This window comes from Cryptotermes secundus, unplaced genomic scaffold, assembly GCF_002891405.2.
Source record: "Cryptotermes secundus unplaced genomic scaffold, Csec_1.0 scaffold407, whole genome shotgun sequence".
NCBI lineage: Eukaryota > Metazoa > Arthropoda > Insecta > Blattodea > Kalotermitidae > Cryptotermes > Cryptotermes secundus.
This window is the reverse complement of record NW_019741981.1, coordinates 2,210,856-2,237,158: the sequence shown is the minus strand read 5'-3', so window position 1 is coordinate 2,237,158 and position 26,303 is coordinate 2,210,856. Positions and strand designations below refer to the sequence as shown.

Here is a 26,303-nt window from a genome sequence, read left to right as displayed (position 1 = left end):
AATAATAATAATAATAATAATTTCATTGACACAAATCTAAGTTGTTATTGAGAAATGAAAAATGTAAAGTAGAAATATTTAGAAATAATAATATAAATTCAATTCTTTAATATTTATGTATACATAATAATTTTCAATTGAAAGCAAAAAAAGAACTTCTGGATAATGTGCCACTCAACCCTGTTTCATCTACGCAGGGAAACGGTACACTAACCGTTGAGTTAAACTGCGCATTTTGTTGGATTATTAACTTACATTACCTAACTACAATATTCTACATAACGTATTGATAACTGAAGATTTCTGCAGCCTGAGCAAGATGAACACAGGTATTATGGTTTCTGTTCGAACTCCTGTTAACCCTTCAAAGCACAGTGGTTACTATTACCACCTGCAATAACATTAAAAATCTATACATTGTGCCCCAAGCGATGTGGTATCTGTGTTTCGTATGATTCTTAGAACACAAAGCGAGGATTTCCCTAACATTAATTGGCTGGCCTTTGTAATGGAAACGCCGTGTGCTTTCTATGAGGTACACACTGAATTTTTAAACATTATTTACATGGACTTCATGGTCCAAAGGGTTAATACTGTCCTCCCATCTCCATCTCACAAGCGGCCCTTATGCCAACCAAAATACCATAAACTTATCTTGTTCCTCCAGCAAACTACTCGCCCAACCAAGACAATATCCGAGTTAACATAACTGTAAAGCGGCATCCGTAGTCTAGGGGTAACGTTCCCACCTCATGACTCAAGGTACGCGGGTTGAAACCCGGCGGAGGTCGCGGAATTTTTAAGGGCGGAAAAATTCAGGGAACAAGTCCTCCGGGAGGGACTTTAAGCCGTGGGTCCCGTGTCTGATGGTAAGCACCAATACCGGTAGGGTATAGAGGCTGGTAGAAGATCATAGGGGGACGCACAATAGCTCAAACTGGTCGCGGAGCATGGGGAAACCCACCCCCTGCAATAATAATAATAATAACTGTAAACATTGGAAGAACCCGAACTGTTTCCATCTTCAATCAGTTAACTCGAAATTAAACACACCGGTAACGACAATGGCCTTAACATTAATTTAAAATTCAGATTCATGTTTCTCACATTTCTGAATACCCACGTCAGAAATGGTAACAAAAAGAAGAATAAACGTGGCCAAGAAAAATTCCTTTGTTCAGGAATATGGTCAGTGAACATGTTTTCTATATAAATACTTCAATTGAAAGGAGAGCGGGTAGGACTCTTCAGGACGCACTGTGCCTACAGTCACCCCTGGGAATGTGGCTGCACTTACACTGGTGAACACAGGTAGACCGTTGACAATGCGACACAAAGGAAAACACTGAGTCTGAAACGGGATCTGGCGGTAAATATCGAAACTGGTTGCGCGTAAGCTGAAAAGAAACTAGGATTTTACAGGCCGAACCAAACAATACAGGCAAAAGGTATAGGTAAAGTTGTTCCTGTGCTTAAATAATTATGCACTACGCCATAAAGGTGTATGGGGGAGTGAATGTATAGATCCTAATTTTCTTGGCCTCTGCACTAGCTGGAGGTGAATGGTAAGCTTCACACCCCGGTCGCTTTATCCCCGGGGAAAACGTCCCCAGTAACCACTGGATAGGAGGTTGGGTGGACCCCACAGCCGGTCTGGATGACTTGGAGAAGAGAACATTCTTGACCTTACCGGGACTCGAACTCCGACCCCCCGGTCGCCCAGCCCGTAGCCAGTCGCTATACCAAATACGCTATCACGGCTCCAAACAATACAGGAACGAGTAGCAAATTCAAGGAACTGGCAACATGGCTCGTGTGACCAATCCGCTTCGCCAGCCGTCTAGAAATTTCTTGTCTTTCCAGCGAGTAGATCAGCAAGTTACAGGGCAGTTACCTTTAACCTGCCCATCTAGCCTAAATTTTGGGTCCTTTTGTGAACTGTCTGCAGCATTTGTTCGATATGGTTTTCATTAAACTTGGTGTTGTGTCGTTCAAGTACCTGGAGGTTGATGCAGACACTGAATTAATTACATTCCAATTTAATTGCAATGAGATAATGATACAAGTTTCCATTAAAATAAGAATTATAAATTAACTTAGAATAATTTAGTTTTGCCGTTGCAAGCAGCAGACGGCTTCATGTCTCACAATGAAACAGACTGGGCTCATATATATGTGGTCTCCATATTGGTTTTTGTTAATTTCTTCTATTATATGCAGAAATCTTCCGTTCTCTGGTGTTCCTATGTTCTGCGTTTATATATAGTTAATACTGTGATACCATATTCGGTCCTGTTTTTGTGTTGTTTTAACTGCGTAGTCAATACTACTATTTCCATGAAATTTGATACTGAGGACATTTGCACCAATCCGTCGAACAACTGCATATTGCATGGAGAAGTAGTACAACACAAGTGGTATTTTACATACGTCTAAATTTGGAATCGAACTTGAAAGGGATCTAGCGCAAATACGAGTACAGTTCGGGTTTTTCTCTGTAGGGGCTAATTTTTTTCAAAACGCTTTAATTATCTGGTATTAAAGATGGGAGAACACTTCATGTCCGTCCGTCCGACTTTGTGCCTGTCCGCTCGTTATCCTCTACTGTTCTTACGGCATGTATTAAAGAGCATCGATAACAAAAGTTTCTATGATAAAAGAAATTACATTTAAAATTAGGCCACGGCCGCTTCCTCCCATGTCTCTTCCATATAGCGTGACCTGTTGAAGCCATTAAATATATTCAGAAAAAAACTTCGTGGCCTGCAGTCCGCAAGCGAACTACACCGACGGAGCGAACGCCGCCTGTCGGCGAAGTTAGTGTCAATTTTTGCGGATAAAGGTGTCACGTGGTGAACGCAACGGATCCCCACGGCCGTTAATCTCGGTTTCCTAGACTGGAGCCGCTAGTTCCTTGAAATAGCTCCTCAATTATTCCCACGAGGCTAAGTGGACCTCGTTCCAGACCCACTACTTCTCAGAAAATCGAACCCGGGACCTCTGGATCTGTAGCTAGGTACTATGACCACTAGACCAGATGAACTATTCTTATTTACAACTTATGTTCGTTCTTACCTGGGAATCGTTTAGACTTTCTAGCGCCTGCATTACGCTCTGCTCTGGACGTTGTGCCTGCAAAGATAAGAAGCATATGTCAGTGCACTGAAAAGAACTGAAATCACAACGAACTCTATTTAGTTACGCAGCTGCCACCGAGACGACGCGAAAACATTACAAATCCGAACGGCGGTCTTCACTGTGACACCAGGCAACGATTCTTGCAACGAGGAATCGCTTAAAAAACAGACACAGTAAATTAATACAATACACCTCAATCGGTATAGCAAGTAGGTTATACGCTGGACTACCGAGGAATCGGAGGGTTGATTTCCCAGGCAGGGAGGAGAGATGTTCTCTTTCACACAGCGCCCAGACCAGCTCTGCAGTCACCCAGCCGCCTGTCCAATGGATACTGGAGGTCTTCTCCCAGGGAAAAAAGCGGGCAGGACGTGAAACTGACCCTTACCTCTGTATCACCTCCTCCTCACACGCCTTAGTGGGGTGCAGACAGAAATTAAGACGGTTATATACCAGGAAATTCATCAACCTACGCATTTAAACCACTAAAGGTGGAGGCAGCATGTTACTGCGGAACGTCGGGATACGCCTACAGACTACACAGTGCCACAATGCGCTAGGCCACAATCTAAACTTTACCTTTACTGTTAACAATTAGACTATTTGGCCAATCAGAATCGTATTACATGTAACATTAAGAACGTGACCACTGTGTTCATATTTAATGTGGTCCAATTTGTGTGTGGGTCATACAACTGTTTAAACCTATTAAAGAACTGAAAGTCGGTAGATTTTTCTTAATGGATATTCCGCTAGCTAAGGAATTCACTGCTTTCACGCAATCCGAATGTCTGTTACTGTCTTCAGAAAAGCCCATATTGAGTCAGATCAATCTACTTCACTTCACTATTTCATAACATCTAACTTAATATTATCCTCTCACATACTCCTGTGGCAATCGAGTAACAACCTCGACGCTTAGAGAATTCGCATTTTCGAGGTGGCAGAAAAATCTCGGAGATAATAAAGAACTGTCAAACAATACTCATTTTTCTTGTTATATAGATACTACAAACATCGTTTTGACAGAAGTATGACGGTAGGTCAGTTCAACCAAGGTCACACACATTCAAGGCATATCTCAGCATTCATTTTAACATTATTCTCTCACTCCTGCGACCTCGCAGCAGTACTTCTCCATGCTAAGATTTGAAACATTTTCCCAGTCCTAGCAACACTCATCAGGTGATTCACGCAAAAGCAACAACGAACTTCATACATTTATTAACAAGCAACAGGCATATAAAACAAGACAAAATAACAAAACAACCTTAACGAAACAATATACGTAAATAGCCAGAGTTATCGTAAGCGTAATTTGTATTTATGTTTATTGTTTCATAAGACTGGTTTGTCATTTTGTCTCGTTTGATACGCCTGTTGCTTCTTATTTCTTATTACAGGCCTATGCATATTATAATGGAGCAATGTTGACTAACAACTTATCGGATAGATTCAATTCATCGCACAGTTTATGAGTACTTTGTAGTTCTTTACAATCGATATTTTGCTTTTAATGAACGCGATGGCAATATAGCAAACACTCCGCATTCCTGACTTCATCATTCGCGAAATTCGCGATTTCTATTGCATGCAGATTATACATTCGCGCCCCATAGAGCTCGCAAATACACGAGTTTGCCACCATCAATATGGTTGCCTAAACCAGAGGCGCATGCGCTCCCTCCACAGTCTACTCCGACAGACAAAGCGGTGGAATGCGATCTGGTACGCCATGGGGAATGGTCTCGAATTTAAGACGGAGATTGAGGTTGCATCCTACCCCAACCTTGAAATTCAAAAGAAACTGAAAAAAAAAAACACACACACAATCAAATCACAATCGCCAGGATTTTCAGCCCACGCCCCAACGCGCTTCAATCGTCCCTCTTTGGGCGATTTGGTTTCACTTCACCATATGTTCTCATATACTGGCAAACTTATATGCTAAGTTACACTGAGAATTCCAGCTCTATACTGTAAACACCATGTCTACTTTTATCTTCTAAATGTTCGATTACGAGACAGCATGGTTTATTTCAAACAAGAAAGTAACAGCTTCAATAGTAATAGTTTCAGATGCTGAGTGCTAACATATTTGTGAAAGTAATTCTAAACAGGAAATTAAATGATATCCCACGCGGTCAGGTAGGCCGTTACCGATACCGCTTTCAGGTCCCGTTCATTCTGCGATGCCGTTTCACAGAGTAACAAATCATTTCAATGCCCACATTCGACCTGTCATTTTCAGGCCTTGAGCTTAAAGCGACGTTACTACAAAAACATTATATGAGAGAAAATAACATTAGTTCGCACAAGTCCTGCATTTTCGGAAATGCTTTCCGCCTCAGTGCATTCTTCCCCAGATGTTCCAGCGTTCACCAAGTCCTGACAGTGGGACGCCACTCAGTGTGCTGAGACGCGTTTCGGTACTCGAAAATTAAGTCGCCAGGAGACGCTCGAAACAAACTCCGTGGACTGTAATCCGCAAGCGAACTATACCGACCGAGCTACCGCCGCTTGTAGGCGAAGTTAGTATCAACTTTAGGGAACAGAGGGTGTCGCGTAGTCAGCGCAACAAATCGCCACGGCCGTTAATTTCGGTTTTCCTGACCGGAGCCGCTAGTTTTCCAATCAAATAGCTCCTCAATTACCTTCACGAGGCTGAGTGGACCCCGTTCCACACCCACTACTACTCATAAAATCTGACAGCGCCATACCGCTGAAACACGACAGTTGGGGCACTAGCTAGCTATATATGTATCTGTAATATCATTTATTGTCTCTTCCCATTAGCAGAAGGATCCATACATATTTCAAATAATGACAGAACAAAACACACGTGCACTGTATCAGCATCTGGCAAGCCCAATGCTGGGAAGTCGACGGGCACATCTGAATTACTAACCACTCCAGAAACAAGAAACGTTCTTTCAAGACTAAAACATTCTTCACAGATGCGTCACCATCAACAAGAGAGTTCATTATGGGTCAACAAAATTCATTATCGATTCACATTATCCTTTGCCGTGACGTGTTGGAAAGAAAAAAGCCAGTTCCTCCGAACACCTCACTATTTGCTTTGTACGTAGATTTAGACTGGTCCTTCAGAAACAGGTCGGCCTGTGATTTCTCTCATTAACATGCAACTCCTGTCTGTAACTGAAGGATACCACACAACAACTGTGTGCGCACATGACGGATATTTTCTCTATTTCTTACGGAATTCACGTCAAACATACGTCACTGATTAGGATGAGTGAAATGCAAGGACATAACACGTCATGTTCGAAGCCAGACTATCAGCGCCAAGCAGAGAACAATATTGTAAACGTCCATGGGAAATTCGAATTTATTCCGTTTTCCTCTCTGTATCCGGAGTACCTAAAAAAACATTTACGCGACTAAACATGTTAACTCGCAAATGCAAGATTTCTGTTACGGGGATATGAACCCTCAATCAATATTTGAAATAACAAAGCAAAGTTCGGAGGAAGGGAGGGCGGTTGAGGCCGAGAAAAAGTACAGAGTGTCCGTAAATGATTTATACAATTTTAATTTGTTATATCAAGGTAAATATTACAGCTGTACAGTTGTAACTAGTGTCATGTGAATGACAAACTCTGAGCGTTTTACATATCCTAAAGATGCTCAGTGTGAACTCAATTCGTGACTCGACAAACGTCCAGTGTGATTCAGTTCATCCCATACTCTAACATGTTCCTGTGAACTGTCTCGACAGCTGCGGTAATTCTCAACTTCAGTGCATCAATATCCAGTGGTGTAGGTGGCACAAACACGTGTTCCTCTACATAACCCCACAGAAAGAAGTCACGTGGCCCGCTGAACACTGGTGCACGAATTTGTTTTCGCTTTTTTTTTTTTATTGCTAGTTGGGTGGGACCAAGTCCCTTGTACTGCGGCCACTTCTGACCTATTGTACCAGCCCCAGATGATAGGTGGGGGTGATTGTGGAGCAACTGGTGGAATGAATATTGGCAGGGGAAACCAAAGTACTCGGAGAAGACCTGCCCCAGCGCCACTTTGTCCACCACAAATCCAACTTGACCAGACTCGGGATCGAACCCGGGCCGACGCGGTGGGATGCCAGCGACTAACCGCTGAACACTGGTGCACGAATTTGTTTTCGCTTACTCAATCACGCAAAAGTTCTTCTCTGTGGGAGACGTCATTTCTGATAACTGCGGAGCCTGGCGGTAGAGATATGTACTATAAAGATATACCACCAATTTTGATATCTCTTTCCGCCGATACTGCTTGTATATGGGTATGCTTTGTAGTTTCCTCACATTTTATCCCCGAATGTGTATCAATCATTTACGGACACCGTGTATATCAATCTTCCGTAACAGAGACTGTATGAAGCATTATTTGGGTAACAATACAGTTACAAAATAGACTCTACAAATGCTTAAACTGGCCATTTATAATCATATTGTGTAAGTTTCACTTCTTTCTATTTTTACTGGTTTTGTCATAGTACAGTTCTAGACTCAAGAAGAATTATCCCGTACTTAGGGGACTACCTTGTATTTACAATATCTTTATTGGATAGTTTTTTGCATCAGTTAAATTACAGTACGTTAATTCGTTCATTTAATATATATATATATAAATTGGTTTTCGTATTCACGCAGTTGGGGGGTGTTTTATACTTGACTCTGCGATTCGCTATTGTTGAGTACGTCTTTACTTTCCAACATTTAACAACAGAAGAAAAGAACGGACCTTTACATTTCGTTTCTGTATTCCTCTTTATCTTTCTACACCAACTGTTACGCTTCGCAAAGCACTGCCATTATCAGTCTATTTTAGTACAAAAATGTGTAAATATGTAAATAAATGTCCTTTCATCCTCAAGAATGTGACATTAAGCGCCACGTCCAGATCCAATAAGCAAAACTGGTGGCGGTATTAAAGATTTTGGGGCCCAAAGCAAGCCAGGTCTAAGACTGGCCCTGTTATCATCTGCATCCTGGCATCCGCACGCCCTTGTCCCCCCTAGGATGAAGGAACTACTTCGTCGCATTCGCTTCAGAACTGTTCCAGAGATTCTTCAGGCAGTAGACCGCTCCATTGGAACTATCAACACAACAGACGCTGCTAAAGGTATCCTACGACTTCCACATCGCTGGCAACGGGTTGTACACAATGCTGGTGACTACACTGAAGGACAGTAAAACTTCGAAACATGCCTCTATTTTGTATCAGTTGTAAATAAATAGTTGCCACTATTAAAGTTCCAACCCTGGTATTTTCAGACTGTGGCCTTAAAACTGCGCGGTCTGAAGCCAACAGTCTGGGGCAGAGCAAATGTTGTGCTGGTTCCAAAACCCCGCCTAGGACATGGACCTTTCCGTCCTATTCCGGGCTTATAAGATCGGCTGGCCACACACAGATAATATCTGGTTTGATAATTCTGTGATGAAGTGAGGGAATCCGGCAGGCACGGGGAAAATGGCTCCACAATCTATCACCATCTATTCTCAGGATCAGAAAATGTGAACTCTGGTTTCCAGCGCGTCATTCGTGACTGTACTTCCCTTCATCTGCTTTCGTTTGCGAATCATGAGGTCATATTACGAAGTTATCACGTAATTAGGGTGAAAAGAGTCCCTTTTTATAAAGGTCAAGTATCTATATTTTTGCATCTTCATGCAGAACGCAAAGTATAAACAGTCCCAAATTTAGATACTTAAGACTAACTTTGTCAGGGGCATACCCGGGTGTTAGGTGTCAAAGTTACACAGGGATCTGTGTAAATTTTAAAATTTAAAATTCAAAATTTTTAAATTTAAATACAATATTTTAAAAATACCAAAATTCATAAATCAAATTGACGTATGTAAATTAACAAAGATTTTATACATATCTGACAAATATCAGCAAGGGGATTCTGATATATCGGGACCTATTAACAACGGAGAAATGAACAGTTAAGAAAGCTGATGTTTTTAAATCTTAAACTACGTGCAGTGGAACAGCTACGTGAGAGTATACATCTGATAATGGCCATTTATGGCCGAAACATGTAGTGTAGAAGAAAAGAAGACAAAAGAACTACAATAAATTGTTGCACTTAGGACGGAGTTTGTGTCATACATTGTGTAGGGCGTAACAGCATGCTTAAATATAATATTGTTACACAGGGATACCTTTACTTTACCTTTTTACTTTTTCTGTGTTTCCAATAATAATTCTAGAAATATTAAACTCCAACTCCATCTTGTATTCTTGTACAAGATATGAGGTTTCAGAAGAAGCAACAATTCATCGAAACTACAAACACACATTCTGCAATAATTGAAAATTTTTGGTGGGTATTGTCTCAGTTCATGGTACAATGTGTAAAATTTTCCTTTTAATAGACGTTCGCTATAAATAGGGTGAACCCAATATTTCCGCTTCCTTTTCCCCTTAATCTTAACAACAATGCACACACTACTGCTGCGAATGACCGACTGCTCATTGGCGTACAGTTGTGGACAACTCGAAACTATGTGCGCGCACGCCCCTCAACAGCCGTTGGGCCTCCACGACCGTGCACAACTTTCGGCCAACTAAAAACTGCATGTGTGTGCCCTCGCCCTAAGAGCACATCATACCTTGAGTAAGCAACGTTACATAGGAAGGTGGCGTGTGTTCAATGAAATTTCCAACATGATGATTTCGGTTCCCATCGTGCTGAAAATAGAATTTACTGGTTTCTAATGATGATGTAACGATTTACGTCACTGTGCGACGATGACGCATCCTCAAACATAATTTACACATATAACAGTGCATTCCCTGAGGCCGGCCACACACGCTCTTCCTTGCCTGACGAGCAAGAAGCGTACGTAGTCGGGCTACACCGAACTTCATCGAAACGCGTTCAGTTAAATCGTAAATGAAAACATGCAAAAGGGCTGTCAAACACAAAAGTCCCTATACAAATTAACTTCGCACAAAAACGAAATAAGTACCACTGATCTTTCCAGACAGAGGTGTATGTAATCAGGATTACCTAGTAGCATACGAGCATACAAGTCTACACACTACGATTTCGTCAGCAAGGATGACACAAAGAAATGGACTGTTAAAAAGGCTTTGCATATGCACGTTCAAATACACAGATGACCATCAATTTAACACAGAATAAGAGTGGAAATCTGTCCTCCAATATGAAATACGCATTATTTTTTTTTCTCACGTATGTTCTCCCCATTTGCCACCCTTCCCTGCCTCTGTTACACTTTAACATCTAACATCCTAACATCCAGAGGGCAAAATTATTTACCTTCTCTTCCTATTAAACATATCAACAAACCCTTAAAATAAAACTTGCAGGAATCATAATGTTATAAACTCCAGTCTCCTGTCACTTCATCTCTCTTCGGTCCAAATATTCTCCGCAACACCCTCAGTCTATGTTCCTCCCTTAATGTCAGAGACCAAGTTTCACACCGATACAAAACCACAGGCAAAATTACAGTTTTGTATATTTCTATTTTTGTTTTTAGACAGCAGGCGAGAAGACAAATACTAACACTAAGGAATTCTGAATATTGTCCACAAAGCGTATTTATGGATTAAGTCTGATTTCTTAGTCACATGATCTTAAAATAGTTTTTCTGTTAAGAACAGAATTCTTTAATATAATTTATATCAATTTCATGCTTCAAGAAATTAATATTAGTTTAGTTGTTCATTGAATGAATGAATGTATAAGGGGTGGACCTTCTCGGCCCTTCCACCGCGACCTACTGTGGTCTGTTCTGCTTCCCCTTTTCATTAGCCATTCAGCAATCCTGCACTTCGAATAAAGCGCAGGATTTTGTACGTGGGGGCGTCGAAATAGTCACTCGGTTCCATAGAGTACTGAACCAAGTGACGTAATCTTAAATAAGCTAAGGTCTCACATTCACACAGGATATGTGTGGCTGTTTCGTTTTCTTCTTGACACCTCTCACAAGTGGGACTATCACTTAGTCCCAGTTTAAACAGGTGTCCTTTGAGGTGACAGTGTCCTGTAAGTAGTCCTACCACCCATCGTAGCTGGTTCCTGTTTAACTTCAACGGTTCCTTCGCTCTTTTAGCTGAGGGTCCTCGTATGAGTCCCCNACTTATACACGGTGCCAAATCCCAGAAGACTGCTTTCTTCATAGTCACCGCCGTGAAAGCCTCAAATCTTACATGAATATACCCAGTTTACGAAGGGAGTGGTGTAGCATTATTCTGGTATGACTTTTGTTTTCCTCAGTCTATTCGGACAAATTCCAAACAGTGTCTCGAAACATACTACTGCCATGTTCTTCCAGATCAGCGGAAATTCACCATTCATGATTGCATTATTAAACCTGTTCAGCAGAAACCTCGTCCTTCAAAACCTAAAACTTCATAAAAATGCATCTTCAGTAGCGAGTGCTATTCACAGTTTGCATTCTACGTTGTGTAAATTTGAGATCCGGGTAAGGAAACCCATGTTTGCTTCTTTATTCTCATGTCCTTTCAACTCCATTTACAGACAGGCTGAACAAACAAGCAGACGCAAATAAGTAACTTCTGAGCCGGTAAAAGACAAAGCTGTCCCCGTACTATATTAAGCACGATGAACACGCGTGAGAGTGGAGGTATAGCTCCACCATTCCCAACCTCGGAACGAAAAGGTGGTGAGTGGGCAGCTTCAAGACCCCTGCTATTTATTCCCCGGGAAACCTCTAGAATGCATTGGATACGAAGATGGGTACGTCCACGGGCAGTCTGGACGCTATTGAGAAAAGTATCTTGCCCCTGCCGCGAATCGAACCCCGCCTCCTCGGTAGTGAAGGCCGTGGTCTTGTCACTACGCCGACACATCAATCCCTGGCTATCTACTTCCCGTTGATAGCTACAACAGCAAAGACTTCGTGTCACGATTACGGCTGTGACCCAACACACCGCCATCACAGTAGTCTGATTACAGGCAAGGCAACTGAGGGAAAAAAAACGGTACCCCGAAACCCCCGCAATATTTAAAAACCAGACAACGGTATCCTTCCTAACAAAAGTGCTGGTCTCTGCGACTTGTAACGGACTGCTGTACATAGAACCAGGAATGGCTCTTCGCAACCCAAGCGTTGATCAACTGTTCATACCGCCCATCCGTTGATACGGTACTTGCTTCGGCCAGGCTCAAGAGAAACGCCGCTGAGTCTGAAAACATTGGCCCCCTTCCCGTTATTAAATCTGACCGTTCCCATGCCATAAATACTTGCCTCTGTACAATTGGGTCCATTCCTCTGAATGTGTTCGAAATGTAACAGTAATCTACCGTGACATCATCTGGGATGTGCCACAGCATACTGATAGAAGTTTACGAACATTTCGACTGAGCGTAGTGACCATCCACCCACACAAGATACTATTCTTCGTGGACACCGCACTTCAGGGCCTCTGGTCTCATACTGGCCTACCCAGTGTCTCCTTTAAGAGTACTTCGTATAAATGTTTTAAATATGCTACCAGGAGACATTCTTAAAAGAATCTTGGTAAGGAAAGGTTTAATTATATACCGATACCGCTAACCTCAAGCTGAAGTTCACATTATGTTGCATCCTGTCGCGTAAATGAACATACAATTCTTAAATCCCTGTCTAGCACATGTTTTGTGCCATCTTCAAGTCCGGTTTCTGGTTATAATTTCTCTACCAGGTACTTAACGTAAATCTTTCACGTAAACCGAAAGGATCCACCGGTATTATACAATAAAAGCAAAACAAAAAACAACAAGCTCCGTGGTTTTGGTCCGCAACGAAATACACCGACCGAGCGACCGACGCTTGTCGGCGAAGTTGGTGCTAACTTTAGCGGATATATGGTGTCGCGAATCCCCACGGCCGCTATTTTCGGTTTTCTAGACCGGAGCCGCCATTTCCTTGAAATAGCTCCTCACTTATCCTCACGAGGCTGAGTGGACCCCGTCCCAGACCCACCACTTCTCAGAAAATCAGGTAGCGCTGGGAATCGAACCCGGGATCTCTGGATCTGTAGCCAGGGATAGTGGTCTAGTGGGCAGAGTTCCTGGCTACAGATCCAGAGGTCCCGGGTTCGATTCCCTTATATGTATATATACCCATTACAGTATATAATAGGCATATATATTCCATGGCCAATAAATTCATTGTTATGGAACTCTTAAGGTCCATCACTATTATCACAAAAGCTGGCCAATGGAAACTATCCTAATCTTGAACAAAGGAGAGTCTGGATTTGAGGTTCTCACATCGGTTACTATTAACAGTACGGTCATCTGGGTTGCAATGCCATGCAGTTCGGAGAAAGCCCTATCTTTCAGAAAAATATACACGCCCCCATCTTCAAAAGAAATTCTGCTCGATAAATTTATAACGTAATTAGCGACTGGCCGGTCACGGTAGCCGAGCGGTCTAAGGCATGTACTGTCTTCGCTTGCTTGGAAACCAGGATCATTGGTTCGAATCCCACTCAGGGCATGGATGTTTAGTTTGTGTGTGCGTTTTTCTGTGTTTGTATACAGGTAGAGGCCTTGCGACGAGCTGATCACCCGCCCAAGGAGTCCTACCGAATGTGTAAGATCTATAAAAACCGAAGTGAACGGAGAAGTTCATGGAGGTAGGCCTAGGCCCACTGGGGCTGTAGTGCCAAGGAAAAAAAAAATAGCGACTGAGTAACATCGAGTACGTTAAAAACAAACAAGTTTGTTAAAAAAAGTTGGTTAGTACACAGATGATCCCTGTCTTACCGTTATTCATCCACTGTATTTTACAAATTAGTATTGCTGCTCAAGAACACTGCTTAGTATTAAACGTACATTTGAAAACAAGTATCTTAATGGAGGCATGTTAATATAGTCTGCACACAGCAACACACTTCCTGCCTACCGACATGGCATCCGATGAAAAATGCCATCCTATAGCCACGTCCCACGTTACGTCACATATCAGGACAAAGTGGGGAAATGTGACTTAAAGCGGAAAAGGAATTCTCGATAGGAACCCAACAAAGGTCCTATGTGGAAAACACATGAAAATGTGATACGAATAATTACTGCAGCAACGGAAGAAAATAATTGTTTTCAAAATGTCGTAAATATTCTGCAAACGAGCCACACATGAAGCCGGTGTTCTGGACGCAGCACATTCAAGGAAAAAAAAGGTATGGATTAGGGTGTCACAGGTAAAGCTGCCCCACGCCATGAAGATGTATGGGGGGTGTGGTGATGAACCTCGACGCATTTCTAACCTTTATGGCGAATCACTTTCACGTTCCAGCCGTTTTAAAACCGGAAAAAAAAGGGTCTTCGTTACCCACTGTTAGTGTGCAGGTAGAGCGACTTAAAATGGTGGCTATCCTGCGACTGTTCATAATGCCGGTTTATGTACATGAGCCATCGGTTGCAAAGCGGACACAAGGTCCACGGCTATATAAAGCAGCTCAAAATTCCCTCATCCGGCGCCCGTTTATGAGTCATGAGGAGGCGAAAGGAAAACATTTTAATAAAACTAAGATTAAAAAGAGATTATAATTCCTGTACTAACATGGCGATTACAATAACTGTACCGTATCTGCGTATAACGACATGTCCGCTTAACGGGAGAATGATAACGAAAAGGAACAACAGTGCCCTACTTTTATGTAATATCCAACATTTTCCCTGGGGAACCACAAAAAGTAATCTGGTCGGGACAGCCGATCTCCGCTTATAGTATCAAATGTGTCATCTCTGGAACACAAGTCTCGAATATTATACGACAGTACCCTAGTTTTATGTAATATCCCAGTTTCCCTGGGGAACCACAGAAAGCAAGCTGGACGGGGCAGCCGGTCGCCGGTTATGGATTCGAACGCGTCATCTCTGGAACACAGATCTAAAATATTATACTCCATGATATAAGATTAGGTGGGACATGACGACAAAGAGAAAAACACCCTCCTTACGCGAATGTGTGTCAAAATTCCGAAATTATATCGAATATTTGTCAATCGATGAAAAATTTAACTCGAATGGTGTTTCTTTTTTTTTTTATTGCTAGTGGGGTAGGACTAAGTCCCTTGTACTGCGGCCACTTCTGGCCTATTGTACCAGCCCCAGATGATAGGCGAGGGTGATTGTGCAGCAATTGGTGGAATGAAGATTGGCAGGGGAAACCTAAGTACTCTGAGAAAACCTGTCCCAGCGCCACTTTGTCCACCACAAATCCCACTAGACCAGATCCGGGATTGAACCCGCCGCCGTGGTGGGAAGCCAGCGACTAACTGCTTGAGCTATGGCGCGACCATGGTGTTTCTTATTTCAACAAAATGCTTCCAGGCCAGTACTTTATACAGAACGTAAAAAAAATGCTAAGAATACTGACACTTCCTGTTCGAATCACGTAGATTCCGGTAAAACCATCTCTTTGTTTCCGCAAGTTCGACTAGTCAGGTGGGTGAGTCACATGACGATCATTCACAAACAAGTGAATGAAGCGTTTATATTTAGGCCAGTCAGTTCCAGCAGCGCTGATGCTAATTTCGATAGACCCCCACCAAGGAGAGCCCAGACTGGCCGCAGCTAACCCCTGCACAACAGGTACCAACAAAATAACTCGGAATATTACAATAATGTACAGTAAAATGTACATAAAACGGAGCCAGGATTAAACTGAATTGTACGTATGATTATACTGTTCTACACTGTGTTCGTATGTTACATGACGAGATAGAGCAAGTTGGCTCAAGCGGTAAAGCTTCTGGCTTGTACTCGGATAGATTCTCAATTAGGACAACTGAAAAGTACAGCTATCCCTGTAACAGGCCGTGAAGACCCATACGGTTGTGAGACGTTGAGGGTCCCACACTATCTAGACAATCAGCTCAAAAATGGTGGTAAGGTTGTCAGCCTTACGCGCCGGCAGCGCTTTACTCCCCCGGAAAATTATTAATTAATTCCTGGTACTCATGTCTGTTAGAGGCTGAGTGAACCCCAGGGCCATAGTGAGGCTGGAAGGATTAGGTCAGTTGAAAAAAATCCAAAGACCTCATCGGGACTTGAACCCGCAACATTCCAGCTTGTAGCATAGTGCCTCAACCAACTAAGCTACAGTGAACTTAAAAAGATGCATATAGGATATTGGTGGGAAAGCCAGAACGAAAGAGACCACTGGGAAAACCAGGGCGTAGGTGGGTGGACAATTAATGGATTAAATTAAAATGGATCTTAGAGAGATAGGATGGGATGGCATAGATTGGATAGATTTGGCTCAGGATAGGACCAGCGGAGGGCTCTTGTGAACACGGCAATGAACCTTCGGCTTCCATAAAATGCTGCGAAATTCTTGGGTAGCTGCAGAATTAGCGGCTCCTCAAGAAGGGCTCAGCTCAATGAGTAAGTGGACTTAAGTTCCTCCAAATTATGCCACAAATGCTTCCATCCACATCCTTACAATTCGTCACCCACCAATCATCGTACATACAGTCTAAGCTGACAGCTTTGTTAAATAAACGATAAATAAAATAAATATAGGCGTAGAAAAGAGTCGAGACCGTCCGCAGACAACCTACATATGAAGGAAGGAAAGAAACTGAAAAAGTTTACTATTCAGTAACAATGCCATTTCAAACGCGTTTGCTTTGGCTCACAAGTAGATCCACATTAAATGGTGAGGGAGGTGTTTAGAACTAAGAGAGATCAGATAATAATAATCGATAAATATTACATAATGGGAAGGAACTTCCTCACCAAATATTCTACTACTGTTAGGGCAAGAATACAGCTACAACTCTAACAATGTAACAACCACATATTAAATACAGAGCTCATCAACAAGTTTGCAAGATTGCGTTTAAAGATAACGCTTGAAACAGTAACCTTCAAAACTCCTTCTGCGAACTGTGTCAATACAATGCTTATTCCAAACCAGCCTTGCACCAGCACTCAATTACGTTCAATTAATGCCTAGATTTCACTTCAAATTAATTAAAACTTCTCCATTTCTCTTATACGCTTGTTGCGTTACAACGATCCATCTCTTTGCTATTTGCAGCAGGACCAGCTCGCACGACCCTGGGAAAAATTTGACCACGTGAAACACATCTGAACTGCATCGATCTCTACAAAATTTTATTCAAATATGATTTTGTCTTGTAAACAACGATGGAGTTGAGAGACGGGTTCTTTTAGTTTTCCTGTTGCATATATTTTCCTTTACATAAATTAGGGATTCACTTATACCTCATTATCTGGTACAGTTATTTTTTCTGTATATGCACTACTTTGTACGATTACGCAGGATTTAAGATGGCTGACGGTTAGACTTTAGTGTTGCACATCAAAATCCTTTGAAAGTTCCCAGGGGTAAATGGCGGCCGGCGAGTAAGTTTCACCTCGCCACCATCTGTGAGCCGAATGTCTAGGAAATGTGGGAGCCTCGACATCTCACAACCCTATGGGACTTCACGGCCTGGTACAGGGATGACTTTACGTTTTACTTTTAGCTGTGGTGGCAATTCCGGTTCCTCAGTCGCTACTGGTTGAAAATAGAAGCAGTAACAAATTGTGAACGTTTCGCTACAAGCCGGAAGGTCGCGGGTTCAATTCCCGATGAGGTATTGGATTTTTTTCAATTGACCTAATCCCTCCAGCCGCACTATGGCCCTGGGGTCGACTCAGCCTCTTAACAGAAATGAGTACCAGGAATTAATTAAATAATTGTCCTGGGGAGTAAAGAGCGGCAGGCGCGTAAGGCCGACAACTTTACCGCCATATTTGAACCGATTGTCTAGATAATGTAGGACCCTCAAAGTCTCAAAACCTTATGGGCCTTCACGGCCTGTTACAGGGATGGCTTTACTTACTTACTTTACTTCGAATGCCTAATCACCAAAACCAATATTAAAACAATAGCTGGTGTGCAAGGTTGAGCAATGAATGCATTCTGTCGCTCCTACTTCACGGTGAACGTTTTATTTAATCCGTAGTCCATTTTATGACGCTGTCAACAGCTCACACTATGTACCGCCACGGAAATGACAAACTGGAAAGGACGGAAAACAAACTGGCCGTGGCCTAATTAAGATATTGTACAGGCATATGCCTAAAGGAGGCCGGTCATGGTGGAAGAGCGGTCTGAAGCATGTACTGACTTCGCTTTCTCGGAAGCCGGGGTCTTGGCTTCGAATCCCACACAAGGCATGGATGTTTGGTATGAGTATGCGTTTATTCTGCTTGTGTTGTCCTGTGTCTTTTTATTGCTAGTAGGGTGGGACTAAGTCTCTTGTACTGCGACCACTTCTGGCCCATTGTACCAGCCCCAGATGATAGGTGAGGGTGATTGTGGAACAATTGGTGGAATGAAGAGTGGCAGGGGAAAAGGAAATACTCGGAGAAAACCTGACCGAGTGCCCACTTTGTCCACCACAAATTCCACTTGAGCACACCCCCGGATCGAACCCGGGCCCCCGCGGTGGGAAGCCAGCTACTAACCGCTTGAGCTACGGCACGGCCTTGTCCTGTGTTTAGGTAGAGGCCTTGCGACGAGCTGATCACTAGTCCAAGGAGTCCCTACCGTCTGTAAACTGATCATGAAACTGAAAATCACAGATCAAGGCCCAAGGGGCATGCAGGGCCAGTAAAAAAATGCCTAAAGGGACTAAGTACAGGATATTCACTGTCCCGGCCGAGATTCGAATTGGACACTTCCTGAATAGTTTACCGCTTCAGCCAACTTGCTCTGTCTCGGTAAATACGACTGGACATTTAATGTTGCACTGTTTTTACAAGGCATTTAATTTTTTTCGCTTTGGCGTTATTTAATGGCATTTACTTAATTATATTCAGAAAGCATGACTCTAGTATATAATTTGACGAACAAACTACACTTCGCCATCATCAAAGTGGACGCTGGTTGTTGCCAAGGCTGCTCCTGTGCGCAACGCATTGATCCAGTACATCCACTCTGTACAGTTGCCGGGGAAGGACGGCAGTGTCTGATGCTGTTGCTGCTGCTGCCACATGTGGCAACGTTGCCTGCTGGGAAATGGCTCCCAGCTGACTGAGACTTAAAAAAATGCGTCACGCTCCTTTACGACAGGGTCGAGAAAGAGCGGTGAGGGGAGGGGGGGGCGGTATCTACGTACTGCTGTGCGAGCGGGGAGGAGAGAGAGGTGGGTGGAACCGCACCCACTGTAATGATATTGGTGAGGTCCACCTTTTGCACAGATTGTTTTGGTTTCTCAGGACCTAATCCAAAGCTTTACTTTAGTATTTAAGTATATAAGCTAACTGCATGGTACAGCAGTTAACGATTGTTCGAGGAACATACGTAGTACGGTTCTTCGCAGTCATGCAAACCAAAGTTCGACCACTGCTTATCACAGGCTGAAAGAACACTTATCATTGGTTCCGGCGTGGGGAATTACTTTTCACTTTATAGAGTGGTATGCCTATTGTGAGGTGACGAGGCATTGGGATTCCCGCGACAATAATTCTGTTGTACAAAAACCATTTAAAAACAACAATCCGTTATTCGTTGGGACTCTTCTCACCGTACAGATATACCACAATACGTAAATCGCATTATTCGTATCAAATTCGGGCGGATCGACGTTTCAGGAATCCATTACTTCAAATTTTGGCTTGGTACCACTAGACTTTTTCGTACTAGCAGCAGTAGCGACATGCGTGAATACGCGGAACGGTGACAAGTTATGAAGGGCGCTAACGGGCTTTGTTCCGCATATTTAAGCTACAAGTAATTTTGGGGAAGGGTTTTCGCCGCCGCTGTCTGCCCTGTTGTGGAGCAGACCATTTGAACAAGTGGATTACCGGACGGGGTTATGTTTCTTCCTTCCATAATGCGACAACACTGTAATGCACCTACTCCCACCGACAGTTCGCCGTTCTTTGTGTGCTTTACAACAGCAGAAACCGTAAACTGTAGTTCCTGTTTGTAGTGAAGTTATCCGCGGCGGAGCAGCAAAGGACTCAACTGGCAACTGAAAGAAATGAAGCTGGTGGGAGAAGATGAAATTGGTTTCTACCACGTATATAAATAAAAAAAATCCGTGGCTTAAGCCCGCAAGCGAACTATACCGACCGAGCGAGCGCCGCTTGTCGGTGAAGTTAGTGCCCACTTTTGCGGATAAAGGATGTCGCGTAGTCAGCACAACGAATCCCCACGGCCGTTAATTTCGGTTTCTAGACCGCAGCCGCTATCTCCTTGAAATAGTTCCTCAATTATCCTCACGAGGCTTAGTGGACCCCGTTCGAGACCCACTATTTCTCAGAAAAAAATCTGGTAGCGCCGGGAATCGAACCCGGACCTCTGGATCTGTAGCCAGGAACTCTGACCACTAGACCACAGAGAGGGTCTTCTACTACGTATATACATTAATTTACAGCAAAACTAGGTTTTACCCCTTATTGTGGGATATGACATTAATATCATAAAAACTACAGAAGCTCTAACTAATGCAAGTAAGGAGGTTGGTCTACAAGTAAACACAGGGAAAATTAAGTTGCTGTCTCGCCATCACAATGCGGGGGAAAAATAACACAGAGATAGCTAACACAGCCTTTAACGATGTGGAGTTCAAATATTTGGAAACTTCAGGGACAAATCAAAATTTGATTCATGAGGAAATTTAAGACGAGACAAAATTCGGGCAATGCTTTCTACCATTCACTTCAGAAACTTTTGTCTTCTCGCATGTTGTCTAAAAACGTAAAAGGTAAAACAAAAAAGGGTACAGTTTCTCCTGTGCTTAACTAATTAAGCAGTATGCCATGAAGACGTATGGGGGAGTAGAACCCACGTATACTTGACCTGGGAACTAGTTGCAGGCGGCCAGGCCGCTTTACCCTCGGGGAAAGAGCTCCAGGTACCCGCTGGAGGCTAAGCGGGCCCCAGAACCTGTTTGGACAACGCGGAATAGGAGAAAAATCTTACCTCTACCGGGACTCGGAACTCCGACCCCTCGACCGACCATTCCATAGCCTATCGCTACACCAACTGCGCCATAAAGATTAAAATACGCGAAACTATAATTTTTCCTGTAGTTTCATATAGGTTTGAAACTCGGAAAGGCCACAGACCAGGTATCTGAGAACAATGTGCTGGACCCAAGTGGGATTACACAGTAGGTGACTGGAATTTCATGACGATGAGTTCCATAACTTGAATTCCTCGGCAAATATAATCAGAATGATCAATTCAAGGAGAATGAGATGGGCACGGCATGCAGCACGCACGGGGAGATGAGGAATGTATACAGGAGTTCGGTGGGAAAGCCAGGATAGCGACCCCTACGAAGACCTAGATGCTGGTGGGAGGGTAATGCCAAAACGAATCTTAGAGAAACATGATGGGGTGATAAGGGCTGGATTTATCTGGCTCATTGCCTTCGGGTTCCAAACCGCTGGCAAATTCTTGAGTAGAGAAGGGAGTAGTGTGGCACCTTAAGGTTGACTCGGTTCCATGAAGTTAATTAGCTGGCGGTTGCATCTTCTCTACATAACGAATAATGGAGTATGAATTTATTATTAATAATAGCACCTTGGAAATTTACAAGGTTTTTAGGTGGTGACTGTTAAGAATGTGGTCCTTTGGGTTATGACATCCTACTTCTGAACCCATACATGCCAACAATTAGGATGGAGGAGGCATGGTTCTCTGAAAAGCCGGTATCCACCCAAAAACTTCATGCTTTCACAACCGAAAAGACCAAAGTCTTAACACTACCGTAGTCTGCATATCCTGTACGCAGTTAGCAGGTTCGATTCCCGACGAGGTCAAATGAGTTTTTCAATTGACCTAATCCTTACAGCAGCACTATGGTCCTGCGGTCGACTCAGCCTCTAACAGAAATGAGTATCAAGAACCTTCCTGGGGGATGAAAGGCGGCCGGTGCGTAAGGCTGACAATCTCATCACCATCTGTGAGTCGACTGTCCAGAAAACGTGGGAGCCTGAACGTCTCACAACCCAATGGGCCTCAGAAGCCTGTTACAGGGATAGCTTTATATTTTTTTAACTCCTGCCGCTACTGATAATCCTAGTCCTCCTGCCGCCGCCGCCGCTTCCGCCACCCTCACCACCGCCGCCACCGCCACCGCCGCCGCCACCACCACCAACTCAATGGTAAAGAATGTCTTAAGGAGCGACACTCCATTGATCAGTACATTTGTAATGTTGGTTGATTCTGATTGTGTAATTTGACAAAGCTATTTCACCTCCAGCACGTTGAATGGGATAGAAAGGTTATCCTTAATGCGGAATAGGTAAGAATTAGGAAGAGGGTCGTGGCCTAATTTAGGATACTATCCTGATATTTACCTGGACAGACTACGAAATACCACTCGTTCAGAATACCAAGGAAATCGGCCAAGATTCAAATAGGGTACTAATATTTTAGAACATTAATATGCTGGCCTACCAAGAGCAACGCTTCTTCTGTCCGCATTCACTTCCGGAGAAGCTCTGGGGGTCAACAAGCCTCCTGCGGGGGCAAGCCCCTCATACCACCGGGCACAGTAGCAAGTTCGCCTTAACTTACTGTTTGCTGTCAATGAACACGAAATATCATTTCAGTATTCGCAGATATCCTTAGCACCTCAGAAACTGAAGAGGCCTATTAATCCGTTATATGAGAAAATTTCCCAAATTTTCTCATAAACTGAGGTTATCCGATGAAAATGATGCATGTAACTCTTGTTTCTTTAATATGGGCTACGCCTCTTCTCATTCATTACCTGATGTCCGGGGGTAAACAGTGACACTTGTACACAAAATGTTTAAAAAAGTATGCAGTCTACACAACAATATTCTGTATTTAAAACAAAGTAGACACTAACGTTTCAATATTTATTTTTATTGACGCTACATGTTTCGACTCTTACACTGGGTCATCATCAGGCATATAATGATACTAGTATCAGTTGCTGAATTCCATCTATTTACATCTAATTCTTCAATAATACGATAGTGTCTATTTTGTTTTAACTGCAGAATACTGTTGTGTAGACTTCATACTTTTGTATACAGTTTATGTACTTTGTTTATAATCCACAACAGGATGCATACCATTATTCAACATCGTACTGGGGCCAGATCTGACCATTACTATAGCTGCTCAGCCCTTGATCCACTGCTGTGCTCAAACCGCGGCGACGGACTTGATGAATTATTGAATAGTGGTTATGAAGCCAGCATAGTTTATTGCGACACCCAATATCTCTCGAAAAGGGGCATTGGTATATGGAAATGTCAGAAACCCTTCGATCTAATACTTGACCTCAAGTTCAATCAATGCCATTTCCCCGGATGATCCAACGTAACACAAAACAGGAGTAGGACTATAATGGTTGCTGTTTATTCCTATCCATGGATTCATTCGCGGACTACAGCAGACTGTGCTTTACTTCAGTCGATTAAAATGCAGTACATTCGGCGGGCGCCATGTTTTAAATGTATACTTTCCGACTTCAACTTACCAAAGGAGAGCTGGTATACATAATTCTTGTCACGCTTCAAGGTTTCCCATAATTCCCGTCGTTTTCGGTACTGTAGAGACGATGGTGACCACACGTGAAAGTGTGATAATGCAACTGAAACTCGGCAGTAACAAACAAGGTGAACTAGTGCCAGCTAACCAACACATATACGCACACGCATCACATTTCCTTTCGCTTGTAACCAAAAATTAAGTCTGTAAGTTCTTCACAACTGCCCATCACACTTGCAAAAACCTGGTACTGGCAACATCTTTGCACAAATTTTTGTTCAATTATCACGGATATCATTTGGCCTGCTCGCAATCGACTTAATTCTGAAACACTGTACCATTCGAAACTTCCGCAAAACTCCTCAGACGAGGGATCAGCCCAGAATGATTCACGAGTTCTTGCCGTAACTTCTGAGGCCATACGATTCACGGTGGTTACAGATCTGTAGGTAAGGAACGTTAAAATGGTCTGACTATAACAATTCTTGTACATGAAATCCTCAGACACGAAGCCAAGGGGACCAAGGACCGGTTATCACACTGGCCGATTCTGCGGATCCCCATAAACAATCCAGCGACAAGGAAAGCATGTATATCGAAGCTGACGGTGGTCCTGCTGAACATTTGTTACAGCAATGAACGTCCAGGATATGTAAAATCATGTACAATCAATTAGGTGTTATTTCTTGTAACAATATGGCTGGGGCCACATGAGCGCACGAAGTAGTCCGTTGCAAGGAACGTACTTTATGACGGCCGTTACTGAGGACATCACACAGTTGTAGAATGCGGTGCGTAGTTTTTTATCTGCAATGGAGCCAGAAGAAAGCGTAGCATTCGCCTCTCTTGCTTATTTCTACAACGGACGCATTTTGTGCGTTCGTGTGGCCCCAGCCTAAACGTGTCTGTGGTACTCAAAACATCGCAACGGTCCCCACACACAGCTCTGTAACCCACGTCAATACTGGGTTTCTTTTCCCGATCAGAATGACCTGAGAAAGACTTTAGTGAAGTTTCGTCATATTGGCAGGAGACACCCTGTACAAGGCAACCTTACAAAGAAAACCGCGAACATACTTCAGTGCCCTGTTTAAGAGTACTGACCCCCTCACGGTGTTTGTGCGCACGAAGACGGTGCAGCAGTCATTGGGTGAAGTTCGATTTGATTTGTATCGGTACATTACAGTTGTCCCACTTTTTTTACACGAAGCATGTGATTCGTAGTAAGAAACAATACTCCTAAAGACATACAAAAATATTAATTCAGAAATTGAATTCAAAGAAAAAGATGTGGATTAAACACGTCAACAACAAAATCTATGACGGTATCCCTGTACCAGGCCGTGATGGCCCATAGGGTTGTGAAACGCTGAGGGTCCCACATTACGTACACAATCGGCTCAAAGATGATAGTAAGGTTGTCAGCCTTACGCGCCGGCGAAAATTATTTAATTAATTCCTGGTACTCATTTCTGTTAGAGGCTTAGTCGACCCCAGGGCCATAGTGCGGCTGGAAGGTCAAATGAAAAAAATCCAGTGACCTCATTGGGACTTGAACCCGCGACCTTCCGGCTTGTAGAATAGCTCCTCAACCTCAACCATACCCCAACGGTATGCAATTTTAAGTCTGCTGGGGGAATTTATACATTACTTACTATTGCTACTGCTACTAACAATTTTATGCAGTAGTGTCAGAACGAGACCATGAATCATAGACCGCTTGAGCATTTCATATTCGGCAGGAGGTGTCAAGATAAGATTACAGGGAAGCACGTAATGTGATAACAGGAACGAAAAAAAAAAGTCACCCGCCCCCTTTTCAAACATACTAACCGAGTTTTCCGAGAATGAAAACTGAACACGAATTCGTGTATCAGTATAGCACTAATTACTGCAATCCACGTTAACCAGAATTCGGCAACTTCACCATTTCTTTCCTACCACCAGCCGAAGTTCAACTGGAAACGTTTCAAATGAAATGTTTTAATTATAAATCTACCGGTGTAACATCAGTCGGGAATTCGCCGTCCCATCTTCTGCTCACACGCTCCTGTGTTTCCGTCCCCTGCCTTCTCCAGCGTATCCTCTCCAGTCCTACATGTTCCTGAAACTATGCCGACGTCAACGTTTAACGCTATCTCCCACGAACAACACCCTCTAATAGCGAACAGGAAACCGCCCCCCTTATGCATATCCAAATCAGACAATCAACAGTAACCCCAGAAGAGAAACGATACACTGAAACAAAACGCTGCTGCTTGTTTGTTTGTCAGCTATTGAAAACTTGCGTTCATGTGTGTTAACGCTCGACAATTACTTGTTACGGTAACCCGAAACTGCGTATTGTGATACATCACGCTTATAGTTGCTCTTTTCTTTTTAACAGAAGGATGCCCCCTTGTGTGAGTTAAAGTCCTCATGGCGGCGAATGCTCAGATCACGGCCTTCTGAAATGTGACACTAGCTACTAAAGTTTAAACACAAAGAAACCTGCTGCCACCATCTGCGTGGTAGATGGACGCGTCAAACAGATGTAAGTTCTACTCCTGCAAACACAACTAATCTGTACTGATTATTATACGAAAGGCGTCTACTAATGAGTAGCCTCCTACAAGCCAATATTATATGATCCCATCGTTTGCTTATTGTAACTTTTACAGATTT

At 43.1% G+C, this 26,303-nt stretch overlaps 1 protein-coding gene across 1 annotated transcript in view; it reads right to left on the bottom strand.

Moving 5' to 3' along the window:
* LOC111872923 (midnolin-B) overlaps nt 1-26,303 on the bottom strand; it is a 122,790-nt gene that overhangs the window by 55,362 nt on the left and 41,125 nt on the right. Inside the window, exon 3 of the mRNA XM_023867213.2 lies at nt 3,076-3,132. Coding sequence (XP_023722981.1) covers nt 3,076-3,132 — 57 coding nt within the window. The remainder of the gene's footprint in view (nt 1-3,075; nt 3,133-26,303) is intronic.